Here is a 21,718-nt window from a genome sequence, read left to right on the forward strand (position 1 = left end):
TGTAACAAATACCTAAAATCATATTTAAGAAATTTACTATTTAAAGCCTAACATTGGTGCATACTTTCATACTTATCTTCTCTTAATGAGAGTTTGACTAGGACTTTGTACCCAAATCAAAGATTGGAGCGATTATAAAATTTGACGTGGGATTATTAATGCTTATCAGATTAGATAAAATAAATTTTAGACTTAATTTGCTCTATTCATATGAGAAGAACATTTCTAAATTTCAGATTTTTTAAAATAATTATCAAATTAATAAAATTATAGATACCTAGTTTCGAGTATTTAATTAATAATAACAAATATTATTATATAAATAAATAGTTTTAAATTATAAATAAAATAATATTTAATTAAATACATAAAAATAAATACACAAAATATTGTTGTTGTATTAGAAACTCAAAACCACAATATTATTTATCTGTAAAAATATTATGCTTGATGCAGGTTCCTTCAAATAGGATTTGTGTTTATATTTAAAGGCAAAAAAAAAAAAAAATCATACTACCGCATTTGGTTTAAATAATTTTTTAACAAAAATAAAAAATTATTAAAAAAATAGATTATTTTAAATATTATCAAATATAAATTATTATTATATTTAATAAAAATTGATTGACATAAATAATTATTATATTTGATTAAATATAATAAAAAAATTTAAATATATTATTTTATTTTAATATATTTGATATAACTATTTTAAAATATTTTTTATATTACTTATTATATTAATTAAAAGTAATGATATTTCAATCCTTAAAAATTAATAAGTAATAATAGAATTATAATAAAATTAATATTACACTAATAATATTTTAATTCTTAAAATAAAAATAATAATCAAATTATTTTTATTTTTTAATAGTATTAATAATAATATTTTATTATTTAATATAATATCAATAATTAAAAATAAATTATCCAAATGATCATTAATAAACCGAAGGGACGGTTATCTGTTCCCATTCTTGTCTCCTCTCTAATTGCATAAATTTTTGTACTCATTCCTATTCTGGTCTATTCTAATATAAGAAAATTCCCTTTGGATGGGCCAAATTTGTATATTGATGTGATATAATTTTTTAAAGTCAAATCAATCAATTCTTAATTCAATATTTATTATTATTTTTTATAAAATCATATTAATTTATTTTGTGTGTTAACCCACAACCAGAGACGTCAATAGGCTGGGTCGGGCCGACTCCAGCTCGGCTTGTTGGGCTAATGGGTCAGGCCGGGCCCGAGACCCAAATAGTAATGGGCCTTCGGGCCGAGCCGACCCTTTAAAATATAAAGGCCCAAAGCTCGTCCCATATACTAACGGGCTTTAAATGGGCCAGGCCGGGCCTTATTAAATATTTAAAAAAAAGTTTTAATTAAAATTTTTAAACACAAATTATTTTTCAATTATTAAAATCGAGGACAGTACCCCGAATATTTTATTTATAATCCCTCACTTATAACGGAGGAATACCGTGGTTACATGATAAAAAATATTACAAATTGTTAATAAAATACAAATAAATTAATTTACATATTGTATAAATTACAAAACATAAATAAAATTTATCTACTATATAATATTTATCTATTCATCTTCTACATCCAAATCTTTGAATTCTTCAAAGACATCTTCTGTCACACGATTATGTAATTTAAAATCAGCTTTGATCCAATCTTTCATGCACATTATCGCTTCGACCATATTTGGATGTAAATTGGATTGTCTATCATCCAGCACGTATCCCCCTGCACTAAAAGTGGATTCCGATGCTACAGTTGACACCGGAGGTGTTAGTAGATCTCGAGCCATGGCTGCAAGCACAGGAAAGGTTTTTGCCTTGTCTTTCCACCATGCCAAAACATCTAGTTTTTTAGCATTATATCTTTGAACAATTTCAGGATAATGGTCAATATTTATATAATTGTAAAATTGACTATAATTTGTACTTTGACTAACAGTTTGTTTACCTTTGCGCAATAAAGACCATATGCGTGACTTTTTTTTACCTGAACTACCAGAACTTACCTCTGGTGCAGAACTTTGTCCAATTTTTCCATATTTTTGTTCATAAATACTATATATATCAAATAAAAATTCTTGAACATATTCAACAGAATTTACATTGCTATTAATTGACAAATTTTCATTAATAACATCAAATAAATTTTGTAATCTATTAGTTTTTGCCCTAGGATCTAAAATAGTAGCTGCAAAATAAAGTAAAAGAATTTCACTCCAATATTTTTTAAATTTTTGTTCCATTTGCATATATATATTTTGAAAAACATTATGAGAGTGACAATACCTATGTTCTTTAAAAATATCACTTATTTCTACCATACTATATATTATAGAACAAGTTGTTGGATAATACACACCTGAGCAATGATCTGTGGCTGTTTTCAATGACTCTAACAAGTTCATTAAAGCCATAACTATTTCCCAATCTTGATCTGTCAAAAAAATAGGATCTTGCGAATCCATTGGTTGGGTATTGAAGTATCGTGTTATAGGAACTTCATACCCTTCGCATGCTTTCAACATGAGATATGTTGAATTCCACCTAGTGCTAATATCTATTTTTAATTTTTTCCTTTTTAACCCCATTGATCTACATAATTGATGATATGCTTGTACCCGTGATGGGGATGATGAAACATATGCAATGACATGTCTAATTACTTCTAAATGTTTTTTTGCCAAATTCAAGCCATCTTGAGCGATTAAATTAATAATATGACATGCACACCTAACATGAAATAATTTTCCATTAAATGGAGGAGATAAATGATTATACATATATTCAATAACTTTATTATTATTTTTAGCATTATTAAAAGTAATTGAAAAAATAGAATTATTAATTTTATATTCCTAAAAAATATTTGCTAATGCACGATAAATTGCAAGACCACTATGTGGATATTCTAAATTTCTAAATGCAATAACTTTTTTGCATAATTGCCAAATAGAATTAATATAATGAGCAGTTGCACAAAGATACCCTATATGTTGATTTGTAGCAGTCCATAAATCAGAAGTTATTGAAATAACACCATTAAAATTACTTAATTCTCCAATAGTTTTTATTTTTATTAATTCATAATTTCTCAATATATCTGACCTAAGAGTTGACCTAGGAATTCTTCTAAATGCTGGTTGAATACTATTTTGCATCATCCATTCTAAAAGTTCATCTTCTGCATAATTAAAAGGTTGATCAGAAGCAACGACATACCTGGCCATGTAATCTCGCACCTTCATTTGATCGTACGTAAAAGTCGACATTTCTCCCATATGTCTAGAATCGCTCGGACCTCCTGTTGAAGTGGCACCTGGACCAACAAATCGCGATCTGGTGAATGCAATTTGTTTTTGTCCTCTAAGTTTATGTGGAATTTTTTTACAGTAATTAGTAACATGTCGACGAAGATGTCCCGTCCCACTTGTACTTGCACATGCTAAACAAGAACCGTAATATTTGCATACTGCTCGATGAATTAATTTCCCCTCTATTGTTTCCTATATTCTATCAAAGTGTTCTCATACTATTGACGTTTGTTTTCTTTTTCTGTCTGTCGAATAATGCGAACTTGTACCCGTACCACTTTCACCTGTTGGTGCTCCACCTATTCCACCTTGTGCATCATCAATAATATCATCAGCGCCAACATGATAATATTCAAATGGATTGAATTCATTTGACATTGGATCTAGTTGTAATATTTTGTAATGATAAAATTATAATAAAATGAGATTAAAAATATAATAAATAGTTGAGATTAAGAGTTTGAGAGATTGGGAGTTTGAGAGATTGAGAGTTTGAGAGGTTGAGAAATTTGTAATTGTAATTGAAAGTGAAAATGAAAAATTGAATAGATTTTTATAGGAAAAAATAAATTAATTAAAAAAATTTTAAAAAAAGTTTGGCAATGGCTACTGGCGCCAGTAGCCATTGCCAACGACTTTTGCCAGGCAGAAGCTTGCTTCTGTAATTTGGCAGAAACACCTTCTGCCATTTAGCCATTGCCAATGACTTTTGCCAGGCAGAAGCTTGCTTCTGTAATTTGGCAGAAACACCTTCTGCCATTTGGTAGAATTAGCTTCTGCCGCAAGGCAACAGCTTCTGCTGCCTTATTGCAGGATACGCGGAAAAAATTAAAAAAAAATATATATATATATATATATATATATATATATATATATATATATATATATATATATATATATATATATACAGTGTCGTGCCAGACCGAACCAGCCCATGGGTTTAATATTAAAGCCCAAGGCCCGCCTGATAAGTCCATGGGCTTGGCCCGACACGCTACAGTACCGGGCCAGGCTTTATCGTGCCCGAGCTTTTTTTCGTGCTTTGGGCCGGGCCTCCATTCGATCCGGCCCAATTGACGTGTCTACCCACAACAATATATATTAAAAAGATTTTATTGTTGCAAATTGATGGCTTTCCAATTTAGGAAGAAAGTTCCTTGGGCGGTGGTAATTTCATTGGTTGAGGGGCGGTGTAAAATCCCCACAAATGCAGCTGCCCACCCTTTGCTTCATTGATGCCTTTCTCTTTACTTTGCCAATACACGCACCCTTTGTACAAATTGCATAGCCCCTTTTTCACGTAACAATAGAAGCCGTGGGCTATTGCTTAGGCATTAGATTTTATGTGTATATATATATATACATACAACATTTATAAAGATTTTTATTAATTGCTCTTTCTTTGATCTTCATTTTAATTAATTTTCGATTATATTTACAACACTTATAAAGATTTTATGTGTATATATATATAAAAAAAAAACCATGTGCACAAACTTTTGTGTAAACAATTAGATATATAAATGATGTGTCATTATATGATTGAGTGTTATTTTATTCTTAATTTAAAATTATCTAATCACATGATGACGTATTGTGTACTTAATCATGTACTTAAAAGTGTGTATATATAATTTCATTGTTCAAAATATTATAAGTGGTTCAAGATGTAAATAATTGGTGGAGAGCTACTAGTACGGTGAACAATGTCATTCAAAGAGTAAACATTATTATCGAATTGATGAAAAGTATTATTGATGGGATAAACTATGTCATTAGAGGGATGAGGAAGTCGAACTCAAGTTTAATTACTCAACTGGAGCTTTAACTCAAATTTAACTTATTCAAACAAAATATGGATTCAAACTTGATTTGCAATCCTATATTTAAGTTGAGTTTGCTGAAACTTGATTATTGCCTCGATTTAATTGAACTTGAGCCATACATTTAAAAAAAATCGAACTTGAGCCGTGAGAGGCTCAATTCGAGCTTGATTGAAAATAATTTTAACTTATAAAAAATTATTTTTAAAAATATAAATTTTCTAATAAAAAAAATATTGGAGGGAAATTAAATTGTGTTGAGAAAGAAAAAAATAAATTTGTTTATGGCAAGTGTGGTGATTTGTTAGAGCTTTATTTCAAATATGAGACTTTTGTAATTGGGCTAAGTTGTTAAACTTGTTGAACCCAATCTCAATCTCAAACATACCCAAACTTGAGTTTAATTCGATTCGAATCCACTATGACGAATAAGTGCATTGACTCTCTATAAATTGACCTCCTGCTACACATTGAACTTCATATTCCTACACCATGGATCTCATTTCAACACCATTCTTTCTGGAGTTCTCATGTTTCTTCCTTTTCTATGTCATTCCCCTTCTCATTCTTGCTTCCGGCGTTCGTTCACTCAAAACCAGACAGAAAAACCTCCCACCAGGGAGCTCCGGATTGCCTTTCATCGGAGAAACAATTCAATTCCGGCATCAAGAGAAATTTGTTCTCGACAGAATGAAAAAATACTCTCCAGATATATTCAAAACCAGCATTCTTGGGGATGAAGTTGCAGTAATTTGCGGTCCAGATGGCCATAAATTCATCTTCAGCAATGAAAACAAACTCTTCACTCCAATCCTTCCCTATTCTATGCAAAAAATCTTACTCTCCAATTCTTCTAGCCCTAAAATCAAAGAAGAAATCAAAACGGTGAAAACCTTACCGGGGTTCTTGAAAACTGAAGACCTGGCCATGTGCATAGGCATAATGGATTCAATAAATCAACAACAAATGCGAACTTTTTGGGATGGCCAAGATGAAGTGAAGGCCTTCCCTTTAGCCAAGTCTCTGACTTTAAGCATTGCCTGTCGATTATTCATGGGCACTGAAGATCCTGGGCTTGTTGCCAGAACGATTACCAGGCTTGACGATGTGAAAGTGGGGATGTTTTCAGCTCCATTGAATTTTCCGGGAACGAATTTTCACAAAGCCTGCAAAGCCGCAGCTGCAGTTCATGAGGAGTTGTTGAGGATAATTTCTGAGAAGAAAGCTGCAATGGCAAGAGGAGCACCGACGACGCTGGACTTTTTATCACATTTGATTTTGGCTACAGGTGAATCTGGGCAAGGCATGACAGAGGTTGAGATTGCAGACAAATTCATGGGTATCCTTATTGTTGGATATGGCACTGTGGCTACTGTCATGACTTTATTCATGAAATATGTTGGAGAAAGACCTGATGTATACAATCAAGTCCTGAAAGGTGCTTAACCTAGCCACTCTCTAATTTTTTATACAAGTGTTCATTAAGTTTAGAGTAATAGTATGTGTATCTAATTTTTTAGTATTCAATTAGATATTTAGATGATATGTTATGATATGATTGAATGTTATTTTATTTTTTATTTAAAATCACTCAATCGTATAGTAACATATTATTAAAGTATCTAATTGGATACACAAAACTAGGTGCATAGTTTTATTGTTAGTTTATGGTGCATGTAGTTTGGTGAAATAGACTAGCGTTTTGCCATAACAAACCGACAAACTTGTACCACATCAAACTAGCAAACTTGTGTCACATCAGATTGGTATATAACTAAGTACTTAAAACTGTGCATATGGTTTTTTTATTGAGTAATATTTTATGTATAAATAAATTTTATTAACTTATTCATATAATTTGATGTAACAAATTTAGTAATTTTGATGTAAAAAAAAGTAAACAATCACATCACTCAATTATATATTATCATCTCAATTTATATAAATAAATTAGTAAAATTTATTTATACGCATAAGTTTATGATTTATTGTTAAGATTACGGTGCTTGCTGTTTTGGTAAATAGGCTGACGTTTTACCACATCAAACCGGCAAATTTCTCACAACATTGTTATAGAGTGAGATATATGTATTAACAAAAAGTATTAATTTATATATAAATATCATAATATAATTATATGTTGTTTTATCTTTATTTTAATATCCTCAAATCATATAAAATATATCATTATTAATTTATCAATTAATACTTATTATTAATACATAATTTTCTATAGAACCATTAGAACTGTTGCATAAATCGTTGGCGACCCGTTGGGCCAGAGATTTTAATAGAGACTTATTTCAGAAGTACACCACATGACATACTTATTTTAGAAGTACACAAGTTGGTCAGCTTGCGGTAAGTTGACGAATAGATGATGATGTGACAATTTACAAAAGTCCCAATCTAATTAAGTTGGTGTCTTGATTTATAAACCAGAGCAACAAGAAATCGCAGCCTGTAAGAAGCCGGAGGAGCTGTTGAATCGGGATGACATGCAGAAGATGAAATATTCCTGGAATGTATTATGTGAAGTTATGAGAGTCAAACCAGCAATTCAAGGAACCATAATTAGGGAGGTTATGACTGAGTTTACATACGCTGGTTACACTGTTCCTAAAGGATGGAAGGTATGTGATATCATATTAATTATATAATAACATATTATTTATATATTTAATTATGTATTTAAAATGGAATAAATATAGCAATTATCATAACTGTTCATCTATATCATCATCTATATTTTTCTTTTTTCCAACTTATTTTTTTTTTTTAAATTTCTTTCTTTTCCTTTCTTTTATTAGCCATCTAAAAACACCAAGGGAGTCGGCATTCCAGCCCTGCAATTTATACATATTGAATCAACAACATTTTTTTTATAAGGAAACGTTAACCATTTCTCCCAGGACAACGATTCTGACATGAACCTCCCCAATGAAATCAAGACGAATAAAATACCAATTAAAGATTGGAGAATCTCCTTTCCCTGTCTCGCCGCCCTCACCCACAACTACTACCACTTGCTCAAGGCCTCCTTTGGCTGGATCTCGTCATGTCGTCGCCCACTCGAGCATCCTATCTCCATCAAATCTACATTTTAGTTCATCGAGTGTCTTCGCCTTATCGCTCTATTCTGGTGTGTTGTCGGTCGAGGTAAGCTCTTCAGTTTCCAAAACCACAATCGCCCCTTTGTAACGTTGCTCAACCTCTCCATTCCAACAGTCGTCCTCCACCAGATCTGCTCCTTCCCACCGTCCCTGGCCTCCTCCAAATTTGTTCCACAGACATTCCAACAATTGAGGATAATTTAATCTTTTCATCAAATCTACAGTTAAAGGTAATGGTTTGAACTAACGGAATTAACAAATGGGTGAAAAAATGACTTTTCAAACTCAAAGTGGTGGTAAATTGATAGTTAAACAAAGTTCGGGAGGGAAAATGCAGCCTAAAATATTCTGAACTTGTATTAGAACGTAATTGGTGATGAAAACTGAAAGAGTTTTACAGTTTTTAACTGAAAACGTAATTTAACTGTTTTGTTTTTTTCTAGCGATAGTAAATTAAATATTAACACCATATGCAAAAACCTGTATCAATAATTTTATGAGCAATGTCATATGCATTTAGTTTTGATTATTTAATTAGATATCTTGATAATATATTATCATACGATTGAATATTATTTTATTTTTAATTTAAAATCACCTAATTATATAATAACACATCTTTTATGTATCTAATTAGGTATTCAAAACTGAGTACATATAGTTTTTATTATTGTAATTTTATTCACTTTATTTCTTCATGTTGATTTGATTTGTGTATAATTTTTTTTTTACAGGTATATTGGAATGTAAATTCAACAAACAAGAACCCTGAATACTTTCCAGATCCAGAAAAATTTGACCCATCAAGACATAGTGAAACAAGTAACTTGCCGCTTTTCACATTTGTTCCATTTGGAGGTGGGCCTCGAATGTGCCCAGGAAAAGAGTATGCTCGATTGGTAACACTCACTTTTGTTCACAATCTGGTCAAGAGATTTAGATGGGATATGGTCATTCCAGACGAAAGAATCCTAGGTGAAACGATGCCATTTCCAGAACAAGGACTTCCAGTTCGTCTTTATCATCACTAGTATAAGTTGTTTCAATAAAATTACGTGCACCTAGTTTTGAGTACTTACTTGATTATCTAGAGAATGTATAATCATGTGATTGAGTGATTTTGAATTTAAGAATAAAGTAATACTCAATTGCATGATGATACATTATCTAAATATTTAATTGAATACTCAAAACTGGATACATAAAATAATGCTTAAATTATATGTTAAAGTTTCTATTATGGGGAAAGGTTGTATTAATAATCAGACTGATATTCGTTGTTGGATTGATACTAGTCAAGAGTACAAGTATCGATCTAATGGTTGAAATCGTCTAACTAATGTTATGTTGTCTCTCTACCTAATTTGTTATATGAATCGTGAGTTTGCATGCAATGCTTATCATTGAGCTTTTTTAATGAGCAAAATTTGCCTTTGTTTTTTTGTTTTTGGAAGGCCAAATGACTATTTCCCACCAAAGTTTCAATAAATTAATATTTTCACCCTTTAAATTTTAAAAAGTTAAATTTCACTTGTCATCCATTTCTATTAGTGAATTCATTAAGCTTTTACAAAAATAATTGTTCTGTTGATTTACTAAAAATACAGATATGCCACTAACACCTAATATACATATCAAATTACCTATATATTCTTACTAGTTCAAAAAATTATCATTTAGATTGCTAAAAATATAAAAACTCTAACCAACTCTAAAATGTTACAGTTTGGTTCATTCTTTAGGGGTTTAATTGTCATTTTCTTAAAACTACGAAGGAGCATTATGAAATTTAAAATTTTCAAAAACACCTTTGAACTTTTATTGAATCTCAAAAAACAACCTAAAAATTTTCGCTAAACTTTTGAAAGGGCAAAATAGAAAAAATAAGAGAGAAAAGAAAAATAAAAAAAACTGAGGGAGAAAAGAGAAAAAAAAAAAAGAATAAGAAGAAAAAAAAAAGAAAATAGAAAGATGTATGAAAAATAACCTTTTTATATTTTCATTTAACGAAAATCATCATGAAAGTGGATGACAGATAGGAATAGAACTTTTTGAAACTTAAAGGATAAAAAATTGTCATTTCAACAAACCTTAGGTGGGAAACAGTCTTTTGGCCTTAATTTTTTTTTATGACATTTATTTTGACTTAGTACAATATCTACAAGAGATTGAATGTATGTTATTGTTTAATCGTAGACAATATTTTCAATACATTTATTCAGATTTTGTAATTTCCTTTTTCAAGTTTTTATTGTAATACTCATAGGTATGTGTTGGGGGTATTTCAGTCATTTGTTTATGGTTTGACACTATATTTATTACTCAACTGTTAGTTATTATCATGTGTATGTATCTGTATACAAAGATTGTATACTCCCGAGTGAACTCAGAGAGGCGTTATGGTCCTTTTGCCTGATTGGACGTAAAATTTTAATTTTTCCAAAGTTTGGCATGCTTGTGCCATGTGGTGGCACACTTGTGCCCACAGTTATAGGAATTGAAATTGTGATCCCGCGATTTATGCATTTGGATAGACATGGTTGGGATGTGATTTTTGTACTATCTTATCTATTTAAGAATCAAACACACTATGGGAGAAAAACTAATGCTATCTTTCAAACACATAACATACAGGTAGGAAATGAAAGAAAGAGCTGAGACTTTCAAGCATCGTGAAGGGAAGGAAATCACCAGAAACGCATTGCCATGTGAAGACCTATGTATTGTTGGAAGAGAGGTAGGTATTCCCTACCCTCTCTTTGATGTTTATGTTGTATTTTTTATAGAAATCATTTGTACAAATCATGATTTAAGTTGTTGTATACCATATAGAAAGTTTGTGGTTTGATATTCATGCTTGAGAGTTTGTTAAGTTGATTTGTGAGTTGGGATGATTGATTTATGTGATTTAGGGATGCGTGGGAGTCTTAGGGAATCTATTTGAATATATTCTAAGTCAAAAATTAGGAAAAACGTGATCTCACAAACGCTAAGCATGCCATGTGTGGGAGGAGCATGATTGTGCTTTAGCTGGCTATCTATTGGTACCATGAAAGGTCGAGCGCATAGCGTCTAGATGCTAGGCGTGTGCACAAATGTTGGGCATGCAGTGCGATATTGGGTGCACGTGCATGGTTTGCACATCCTATGATGGTCAAGGTGTGCCCATGCCATCTTGATTGACCCATGTTATCTTGATGCACTTGTGTAGCCTGTGATGCACCCGTGTGCCTAGGGTGCTTGGTGGTATGAGTTGGGTGCACACCCATGCATTATGAATTGGAATTTGCAAATGTAATCATAGTTGTGCCATAGATGATTATGAGTCATATTGTCGACCAATTGATGAGACGTCCTAGTCTTAGGATATCACGAGCTAATTGATGATATGTCTTGGTCTCTAGTAGTAGAAGTGATGCATATGCAAATTCAATTCGAGCTTTAGTTCAATGTGTAGGTGATTTACTCAAAATTCAAGCAAATCTCCTAAATTAACAACTTGACCAAGTAAGAAAATGAACATAAACAAATAATATGCAAAATATAAAGATGCAAAAAGAACTCCAGGGGTTAAAAGACAACTCTACTAGCCAAGAATGATCCACCACCAATTTTGGTAACAAAAGATTTGCTATAAAAGAACGGTTATGCTCAAGAACACAAGACATATAATTTCATTCATCAAAAGTTATAAAGTACAAAGTAAGTTTATGGCCTTTATATATAATAAGATATTACAGTTGAATTCAAAATAACATAAAATAAGGCATCTAAAGATCCTAGCTAAGATAAACAATAGTTTATGGTATATGCCAAAAGGGTTAAGAGACAAGGAGCCACCATGGCCTTGTACTCTTGTCTTTGTCCATGTTGTACCTTAACATGTCCAAAAAATGCATGAATGCAATACAAGATGGACAAAGTGTGAAATTTGCATATTAATTTAAAGCAAGAAAATATGGTTGCACCTCTCTCATGACCAAGTCGTGTGTTAACTGTTTAGTGTTCTAGAAATAAAAATTACTTAAAAAGAGCAAAGGTCTATTTGTGATGTTCTAATAACATCTTAGTCATGACATCAAAAGTGTTCATGCCACATGTAAATCGCTTAGCCTTAATACTTGTAAAGTTTTCCAATCGTGTCACTCAAGAAATTGTCCTAGTTATGACAAATATGTCTTAGCTGTGACGTTAAAAAAAAAATGTCCTCATGCCATGTGTCTAGCCATGACTCATTAAGCTTATCCCAGCTATGACAATTGTGTCCTAATCATGACACTAAAAAATGTTCTCATGTTTCGTGTCTAGCCATGACTCTTTAAGCTTGTCCCAATCATTAAAAAATCATTTCATCTATGCAGTTTTTGAAAACCTCCCAACCGTGACACCTAATACTAGTCCAACTTTGACATGTGTTAAAAATCATCCTAGATGTGCAGTTTTTCAAAATTTTCTAACTATGTTGCACTCTCCTCCAGTCGTGCACCTTTTTTATCCTATGTAAAATCAAACTCGTACTTCAACCATGCATAAGTCGACATTTACCTATTCAAGCTTGTAGATTTTTATACTAAACATAGAAATGAAGCAAGCTGCCTGTGACACAGATCTATTACCCATGCTGAGTGCATTTAAAGTTACCTGTTGCACCTCTAATCGAGGCCTTCTTCATTAAATTTTTTAGTTACTTTTTGACAATAACTCAATCCCAATGTAATGCTACTCAATCACGTAACCTAGCTCTATAAATTGAGCTTGGATTGAAAAGCAAAAGGTTAGACATTTTACACGTAAAGAAGAAAAACCAAATAGACTTTGATTCTCTATAACTCTTACCAAGCTTTTGCTCTATTGATTAAAAGTCCAAGTGCACTCATCTTGTATTTATAGACTTATAAAGACATTCAATACTTTTATCTCTTTGTTATCAAACTTTTTGGGTGCACTCCCAGATATACTATGTGTAAAAATTTTCAAGAGATAGTGGAACTTTAAGGTGATTTACTTAGAAAAGTGGACGTAGGAGGCTTGCAAGGGAATGCTTTAAACCATTCTTTAATTCTTGTTGGATGTTTGTTGATCAATTGCTTAAGTTGTTACTTTGCATTGATTATTCTTACTTATTCATTGCTACAGTGCTTTGTAAAATTTTACTCTATTATTGTTATTTATTGCTTTTATGTGTTCCGTAAAATCTTACTCTGGTATTGATTGTTAGGTTACATAAACTTGGTTGTTGAGAAAGCATTTAGCTTTTTTTTTTTTTAAAAAAAAACCTATTCAACCCCCCTCTAGGTTCACATTAGCCATTACAAAAGTTTTAACAATTGGTATTAGACTCTAGAAGTTAGTTTTATTAAAATCTAACGATTTTCAGAGTAATTAATCTTCTTTTTTAATGGCTAGTACATATACTCCTATTTTTGCTGAAGAACAATACACCACTAGATCACCCTTATTTTGTGAAACAACTTATACTTATTGGAAAATTAGAATGAGGCTTCATGTTTGGTCTATTGACTTTAAATTATGAAGAATTATTGAATATGGTGATTTAGTGTCAATAGATCCTAGGACCAATGAACTGAAAAATAAAATAGATTTTAATGATGAGCTTAAATGTTAAAGCTATTAACATCTTGTTTTGTGCTCTTGATGGTATAAAATTTAATAAGGTATCGACTTATGAGTCCGCTAAAGAAGTTTGGACCATACTGCAAACTACACATGAAGGAAAAAGCCAAGTCATAAAATCAAAGATCGAGCTTTTTTTTCAAGAATATGAGTTATTCAAAATAAAGTTTGAAGAGAAAATAACCGACATGTATAAGTGGTTCTCCAACTTAATAAATGATCTCAAAGGGTTCAAAAAAAGATTTGAGACAATCAAATTGGTAAAGACGATTTTGAGATCATCATCAAATTTGTGGACCATAAAAATAATGACTATTGAGGAATCTAAGAATCTTAGCAAGATGGGAATGCATGAGCTCATAGAAAGACTCCCTACATATGAGATGAAGAGGAAACCAAAAAAAAGAAAGTTAAAGCTAAGAGAGATATTACATTGAAGTTATGGATGAAAAGGAAGTGAAAGGAAACTCTTTCATGGATGAAGATGATGTGAGTCTTCTAGCTAAAAGGTTTAGCAAATTTCTATCAAGATCAAAAAGGAATAAAGGAAAGAGGTTTGCCAGACAAAAAGGAACACATGATGGGAGATAAAAGTCTATTCTCTTCTTTGAAGGCTAAAGATAGAGGTAATGCCAACTTTGGAGACAACTCCAAAGGAAAGGTAATTAGTATCAACACCATAGGTAACTCCTCTTTTTTCTATTAATGATGTTTTACTAGTTAAAGGTCTTAAACATAATTTACTTAGTATAAGTCAGTTATATGATAAGAGCTTTAAGATTAGTTTTTGTTCTCTATGTTGTGAAATTGTTAATGCTAGCACAAATGCAATTGCATTTATTGGTCACAAACATTCAAATGTGTACATTATATACTTGCATGACATTACATCTAGAGACCTATGTCTCATGCCAACCAAGGAAGAGGATATATGGCTATGGCATACAACGTTAGGACATGCAAGCATTAATGTTCTTCAAAAACTTTCAAGAAAAAAACTTAGTAAAAGGTTTTCCAATATTAGTGTAAAAAAAGATCATGTGTATGATGCTTAAATGAAAGGCAAACAAATAAGAATTTGCTTTAAGTCTAAAAATTGTGTTTTAACCTTAAGACCCTTTCAACTTTTACTTATGGGTTTATGTGGACCATATAGAATTACAAGCCTAGGTGGAAAGAATTATTATTTTGTAATTGTTGATGATTTTTTAAGATTCATTTGGGTTTTACTTCTTCCAAATAAAAGTGATGTATTTCATGCATTTGTTCCATTTGTTAGGAAATTACAAACCAAGTAGGTTATGCAATTGCATGCATTAGAAGTGATCATGGAAAAGAGCTTTATAATTCGGATTTTGAATCCTTTAGTAATGAACATAATATTAAACACAATTTTTTGGCATCTAGGACTCCTTAACAAAATGAAGTTGTTAAGAGAAGAAATAAAACACTTGTAGAAATGACTAAGACCATGTTGTATGAAAATGATTTGCCTAAGTATTTTTGGAGTGAAGCCATTCATACTTCATGTTATATCATAAATAGGGCCATGATTAGGTCAATTCTCAAGAAATCTCTTTATGAGTTTTTCAAAGAAAAAAAAAACCTAACATTGCATATTTTCGTCCCTCTGGGTGCAAATATTTTGTGTTAAATAATGGTAAGGATAACTTCAAAAAATTCAATGCAAAGTCAAATGAAGCAATTTTCCTAGGTTATTGTTCCTCATACAAGGCTTATAGAGTCTTTAATAAGAGAACTTTCTCAGTTGAAGAATCTATTCATATGGTATCTGTTGAACCTTTTAAGTGTTTAGGTAATAGAAATAAAGATGAAGTCATTAAGCTCATGGAGTTATTAAAATTCAAGGACTCATCTCACCCAAAAGAAGAGAAAGAAGATCATCAAGTTAAGGTTAAAGATCAAAAGATGAACTAATGCAACCTCAAGAACCAAAGACAAATCTCATATCGAAGGGTGAAGGGTGAAATGAAAGAATGAAGGATTATTGGAAACCTTACCCAAGGAGTAAAAACTAGAGCTTCATTAAGAAATACATGCTAATTTATGGCATTTTTTTCACAAATGGGATCGAGAAGGTAGAAAAAGCTTTTGAAGATGAAAGTTGGGTGCTTGTAATGTAAAAAAAGTTGGACCAATTTGAGAGAAATAATGTTTGGGAACTAGTTCCAAGGTGAACATATTATGCCATCATCAGCGCAAAATGGGTATACTAAAACAAGGTGGATGAGTCTAACATTGTTATTTGAAACATGGCAAGACTAGTTGCTCAAAGGTACTCTCAAGAGGAAGGTATTGATTTCAATGAAATTTATGCACCTATAGCTAGACTATAAGCAATTAGGATGTTGCTTGTATATGCATGTCATTTTGATTTCAAATTATTTCAAATGGATGTCAAAAGTGTCTTTTTAAATGGTTTTATTTAAGAAGAGGTCTATGTTGAACAATCTCCTTGTTTCAAAAACAGTGAATTTCTAAATCATGTGTTTACATGGTTTAAAGAAAGCTCATAAAACTTGGTATGAAAGATTAAATTTTTTCTTAATTGAAAATGGTTTTTCAAAAGGAAAGGTGGATACCACCTTATTTATAGAAAGACATATACAAGACATTTTGATTGTCCAAATTTATATTGATAACATAATCTTCGGTGCCACTAATGAGTCTCTTTGTAGAGATTTTTCTAAGATGATGCATAGTGAGTTTGAAATAAATATGATGAGAGCGCTTAATTACTTCCTAGGACTTTAAATCAAACAAACAAAAGAAGGGATCTTGCTCAACTAAGCCAAATATATTAAAGACCTTCTCAAAAGGTTTAACATGCAAGATACCAAGGAGTAACCCACTCTTATGAGCACTTCTCTAAAATTGTATATGGATGAGAGAGGTAAAAGTGTTGATACCAAAACATGATAAGTGCATTGATGTATTTAATCACATTTAAGCTCGATATCATGTTTAGTGTATGCATGTGTGCACGCTTTCAAGCAAATCCTAATGAATCACATCAAAATGTTGTGAAACAAATCTTGAGATACCTTAATGGAACCCTAAATGTTGGTTTATGGTACTTTAAGGGATCCACGTTCAAATTTCAAGCATTTTTTGATGTCAATTTTGAAGGATGTCGAATAGATAGGGAAAACACAAGTGGCACATGTCATTTTTTAGGTAACATGTTTGTCTTTTTGTTTTCAAAGAAACAAAATCCGGTGGCAACATCTATTACCAAAGCCAAATACGTTTCTGAGGCTAGTTGTTGTGCACAACTTTATGGATAAGACAATAACTTATGGATTTTGGCTTTGAAATGAAAAATATCTCAATCTTTTATGACAATACAAGTGTCATTCAACTTTCCAAAAATTATATCTTGCATTCTAGGACAAAGCACAAAGACATTAGAAATCACATTTTGTATGATCATTTTAGTAGGGGTTGAATTTATTGATACTAACTATTAACTTGCTAACATTTTTACTAAGCGTCTTGATAAGGATCGCTTTTGCTTTATTCAAAGAGAGCTTGATATGATCAACGCAAATCAAGTAAGTGTTTAATGCTCTCATTGATATAAATCTTGATTATGTTAGCTTTATTATGTTATTTTGATTGATTGTGCTATTAATTGTATGATATTTGTGTTTGTTAAGATGAATGTTGATGTTTGTGATCACCTGAAAATGCATTTACATTTATATAGGATAAACACTTAATGCAAAATTCAAGTCAAATCAATTCGAATTTGTGTTCAAAGTTGATCAGACCTTGAATTATATCAAATGTCATTGATTCAATCAAAATATTCAAATTTTATGTTTTTGAGATATTTTGATCAATACACCTTTCTTTGCTGAACTTAGTTTATGAATTGTTTTTTTATTGCAAAGGTTTCTACTGTGAATTTCTTGAAAGTCTTTAAAAATTTTATTTGGCCCATACGGTTACCTGTAAAAGTTACTAAGGCCTAAACTAAAATTGTCATATTTGATGCTCTAATGAAAGCATAAAACACCATGCGTGTCATTATCTATCGTGTCTTGCGCACATGTCATACGATCATATTGGGTTAGTTATTTGGGATACTCTGGTCACATATGGAAAATTCTTATAGCAGTTCCTTCCCTTATCATTTAAGTTAATCGAAATTATTGTCTAAACCATCTTGGGATGATCTCTACAGTTCGTACATATGTGATGCATCTCACTACCCATGTAAGAAAATATTGAAATAAGCCACAATCCTTACCATGCATATTTGAACTGAACTGAGTGGTTATACACCTTAGCATTGAGTACATGATGTATCTCATGGGTATTTAGCCTTATCACTTCCAAGTATCTTACCACTTATGCACACAACTAGTGGTTATCTAGATGTGAACCACTTTCCTTAATTTCTCTGATTTTTTACTCAAATTCAACTCGATTGAGGTCTTGTGTCATTTTCCGCATAGTTGGACACTCTTTCTTGTTCTATATAGCTTGTTTTTTCTTACTAAAATCTCTTATTCTTTCCTCTTTTTTCTTTTTCCTTTTCATTGAGCTTGAACTGGGGTAAAATAGTCTTTTGACTTAATACATAATTGTGTGCCTAAGATGCACCTTTGTGTGCCTCTTTTAAAGTACAACATTCACTTTTGGAAAGTCACATATGAAAATGTGTCCCATACCACATGACTATGTATGACTTTCCTCAAAACGAGCACATGAAAATTATGGAGCTTCCTACTTTAAATTGATGACACAAGGAGTGTATGAAACTGAATACAACCATGTGTCATGATTTGAAAATCACAAAAAGCTCACGGAATCTTTATTATTTCAACTAACTTTTGGGATACTATCATATACTAAACTCATATGATATATCTAAGTATCATAGGCATATTTCATGACTACCATCACAATAATTACTTGAAATCACATATCAACAACACCATTAACATAAACATAAACATTTTCAAGCTAACACATTAGCCCAACTGGTTTTAAATAGATTTAACATCATCTTAAGCGCATAAGAATTAGTATAACAACCAATAGGACATCATTACCACATGAGAATATCATACTTCATGTTCATGATTCACAAACTCCAAAAAAAAAAAAAGCTCAACTAATAAAAATGTGCCCAAGCAATTTTTCGCGTGACTACAATGATTTTCGTTGATCAACAACTTCCTTTGGTCACCAAAACACTTTTTTTCTCTCTACTATCAATTTTTTAGGGTGCAGATGGGCATGAAAAAGGATGAAAGAAATTAGCTTAAATGTGTCTTATTTTGCCTCCTAAACGCGACACACGTGCGTGCATCTATAGTAAGTGAGCATGTGTCATGTCACAAAACAAAGACAACTCTTGATCTTGTCACGGTTCTAATCTTATCTAAAAATTTGAACTTGTTGACAATAGATGGTCGTGTATACCCCTTCACATAGATATGTATCCCCCTTAAAAACATTAATGAAATCTATTTAAATAAAGAAAAAAGGGTAAAATGCCCTTGGATTGACCAATGAGTGTTTCAGAATTAGTAACTAAATTCAGGTTTGACTACTTGATGTAGTTAGTTTTGCCTTGAAGGGACGGTTGGACTCGAATGAGATTTCTCATTACCAAAAAAGATGTGTAAGGGAAACACCAATTTATGAGTGTATTTTTATTATTATGCTAAAAAGGATAAGTAAGTAATTTACAATTAAACTAATATAATATATAACAAAATTGAATGATGAATGAGTATTTAAATTTTTCAAAGTTAATGGAAGAAACTTTGTCAATGGACTAATCCGTGGATGAGAAAAAGTCTTTTGACCTATTTAGAATAAAAATTTCTATTGACCACAATATTTATTATCAAAGCAAGTTGTTTGGTTTTGACTTTGTGATAAATCGCTTTTTGATTTATGAAAATTAATTAAGATTTGTGGAAACTTTCAACTATGGATAGGAAAATTAATTAGAAGATTATGATATGAATAAAATCAATTAAACTATATGTATTAATAATGAGTATTATTTTATGTACTAGTAATAATATATCATTATATAATTGAATAATTTTAAGGGAAAAAGATAATTTAACACCCAAGTTTTGGTGAAATGACAAATATATACTCGCGGTTGATGAAAACCCCAAATACATATCCAAGTTTTAATTTGTTAGGATACACCCACAAATTTTCTATTAAGGGTAAGGGGTAAAATCGTTATTTTATTAATAATATTAAAATAATTAAAATTATATCTCATTTTCCCCTCTTAGCTTGGAAAAATAATATTTCCCCTTGATTAAGTTTTGAAAAATTCACTTTCACCCTAAGATACTAAACTTGAAATCCAACCACTTGTTCTAGCGAATAGTGGATCCATAATGAAGGAACAACACAGAGTCATCTAGAGGATAACCTCTATTATCTATATTTAATTTGCATCACCTGGAACCGATAACCCAACATCTTAGTTATGTGAGCCATTTATTTTGAATTTACTCAAAATAAATGCACAAAGTAGTTTACGTACAAGATGAAGAGATAAATGTATCAAGAATGATGTTCAGACATACACCAAGTAGAATTAAAAGGACTTCTTTAATTTTTTTTTCTTTTTATAGTTAAGATTGAAATGTCGAGGGGCATATATAATTTGGTTCAAATTGTAACATTAGACAGAACCATTTGAAAATTATAATTTGGTTTGGTTTGGTTTAGTTTATAAATGATTCGATTTGTATCATAAAATTTAGAAAAACAGTTTACGGTTTAAGTTGTAGTTTAGATGATTTTCAAACCGAACTAAATTATAATCAGTATTTTTTAAAAATACATATATATAAAATCGTTGATATAATTTTTCAATAAATAATTAGTTATACCCCTTATTTGTTTATATTTATTTTATCTTTTTTTTACATGTTTATTCTATATGGATTTTATATATTTATTTTATGTCATAGGTTATTATAGTTTAAATATTATTTAATAAGTATGAAATATTTGAAAGTGAATGATTTTGAATAGGTTAAAATTATAATCTAAATCAGACTAAACTGCATTTTGTTTGTAACCTAAAATAGTTTAATTTAATTTAAAATTTGCCAAAAGACTTATTCCCACCCAAAGTATAGTGTAATCCCAAACTTACACCTGCCAATTTTCAAAAACCCAAAATCTCATCTATGAGTCAATTTCTATTAAAATTTTTAATTATAATTAATGATAAAATCGTTATTTTAACAATAATATTAAAAATATATAATTCATTTATTTCCCCATAGGTTTTAAAAATAAATAATTCACCCTTACATAAAGTTTTATAATTTTAAAAAGTCATATTCCCCCCCCCCCCCCACCCCAACCAAGGATTTCTTTCTTCACCTCTCTGGCCATCATCTTCGACCACTGATGACCTCTCCTTTCAACTTTAAACCATAGACAAAACTTTGATCATTTATCATTGAACCACGACATTATCTAGATTGGATAAATCTAGATGATTCATTTAGACAACGAAGGTGTACAAATAAGATAATGCTTGTGTATAAAAATTTCTAAGATAACCAAGAAGCCAAAGATAGTTCCTATAGTTGCATGGATGAAGCTTTTTTTAAATGGCAATCCTATATGTACTTGGTTTTGAGTACTTAATTGAATATTCAGATCAATGATACGTCTTTATATAATTAAATGATTTAAAATTAATAAATTAACATACAATCAGATGATGATACATTAATTATATATCCAATTAGATACTCAAAACTAGGGTTAGT

General features: G+C 30.9%; 1 protein-coding gene across 1 annotated transcript; it reads left to right on the top strand.

The window, feature by feature from the left end:
- The first annotated feature begins 5,635 nt into the window (after positions 1-5,635).
- Positions 5,636-9,676, top strand: LOC123218458 (beta-amyrin 28-monooxygenase-like). The gene is made up of 3 exons (XM_044639920.1): positions 5,636-6,607; positions 7,612-7,802; positions 9,017-9,676. Exons 1-3 carry the CDS (start codon positions 5,662-5,664, stop codon positions 9,311-9,313), a joined length of 1,434 nt encoding a protein of 477 aa, XP_044495855.1. The 5' UTR covers positions 5,636-5,661; the 3' UTR covers positions 9,314-9,676.
- Positions 9,677-21,718: the final 12,042 nt, after the last annotated feature.

Source organism: Mangifera indica, chromosome 6 (assembly GCF_011075055.1).
Source record: "Mangifera indica cultivar Alphonso chromosome 6, CATAS_Mindica_2.1, whole genome shotgun sequence".
NCBI lineage: Eukaryota > Viridiplantae > Streptophyta > Magnoliopsida > Sapindales > Anacardiaceae > Mangifera > Mangifera indica.

What these genes read in the sequence shown, in the direction of transcription:
- LOC123218458 (XM_044639920.1), top strand. Translation starts at nt 5,662, where the DNA reads ATGGATCTCATTTCAACACCATTCTTTCTGGAGTTCTCATGTTTCTTC. An exon ending in ATACAATCAAGTCCTGAAAG is followed by an intron (nt 6,608 to 7,611) that starts GTGCTTAACCTA and finishes TTTATAAACCAG; the next exon opens with AGCAACAAGAAATCGCAGCC. An exon ending in CTGTTCCTAAAGGATGGAAG is followed by an intron (nt 7,803 to 9,016) that starts GTATGTGATATC and finishes TTTTTTTTACAG; the next exon opens with GTATATTGGAATGTAAATTC.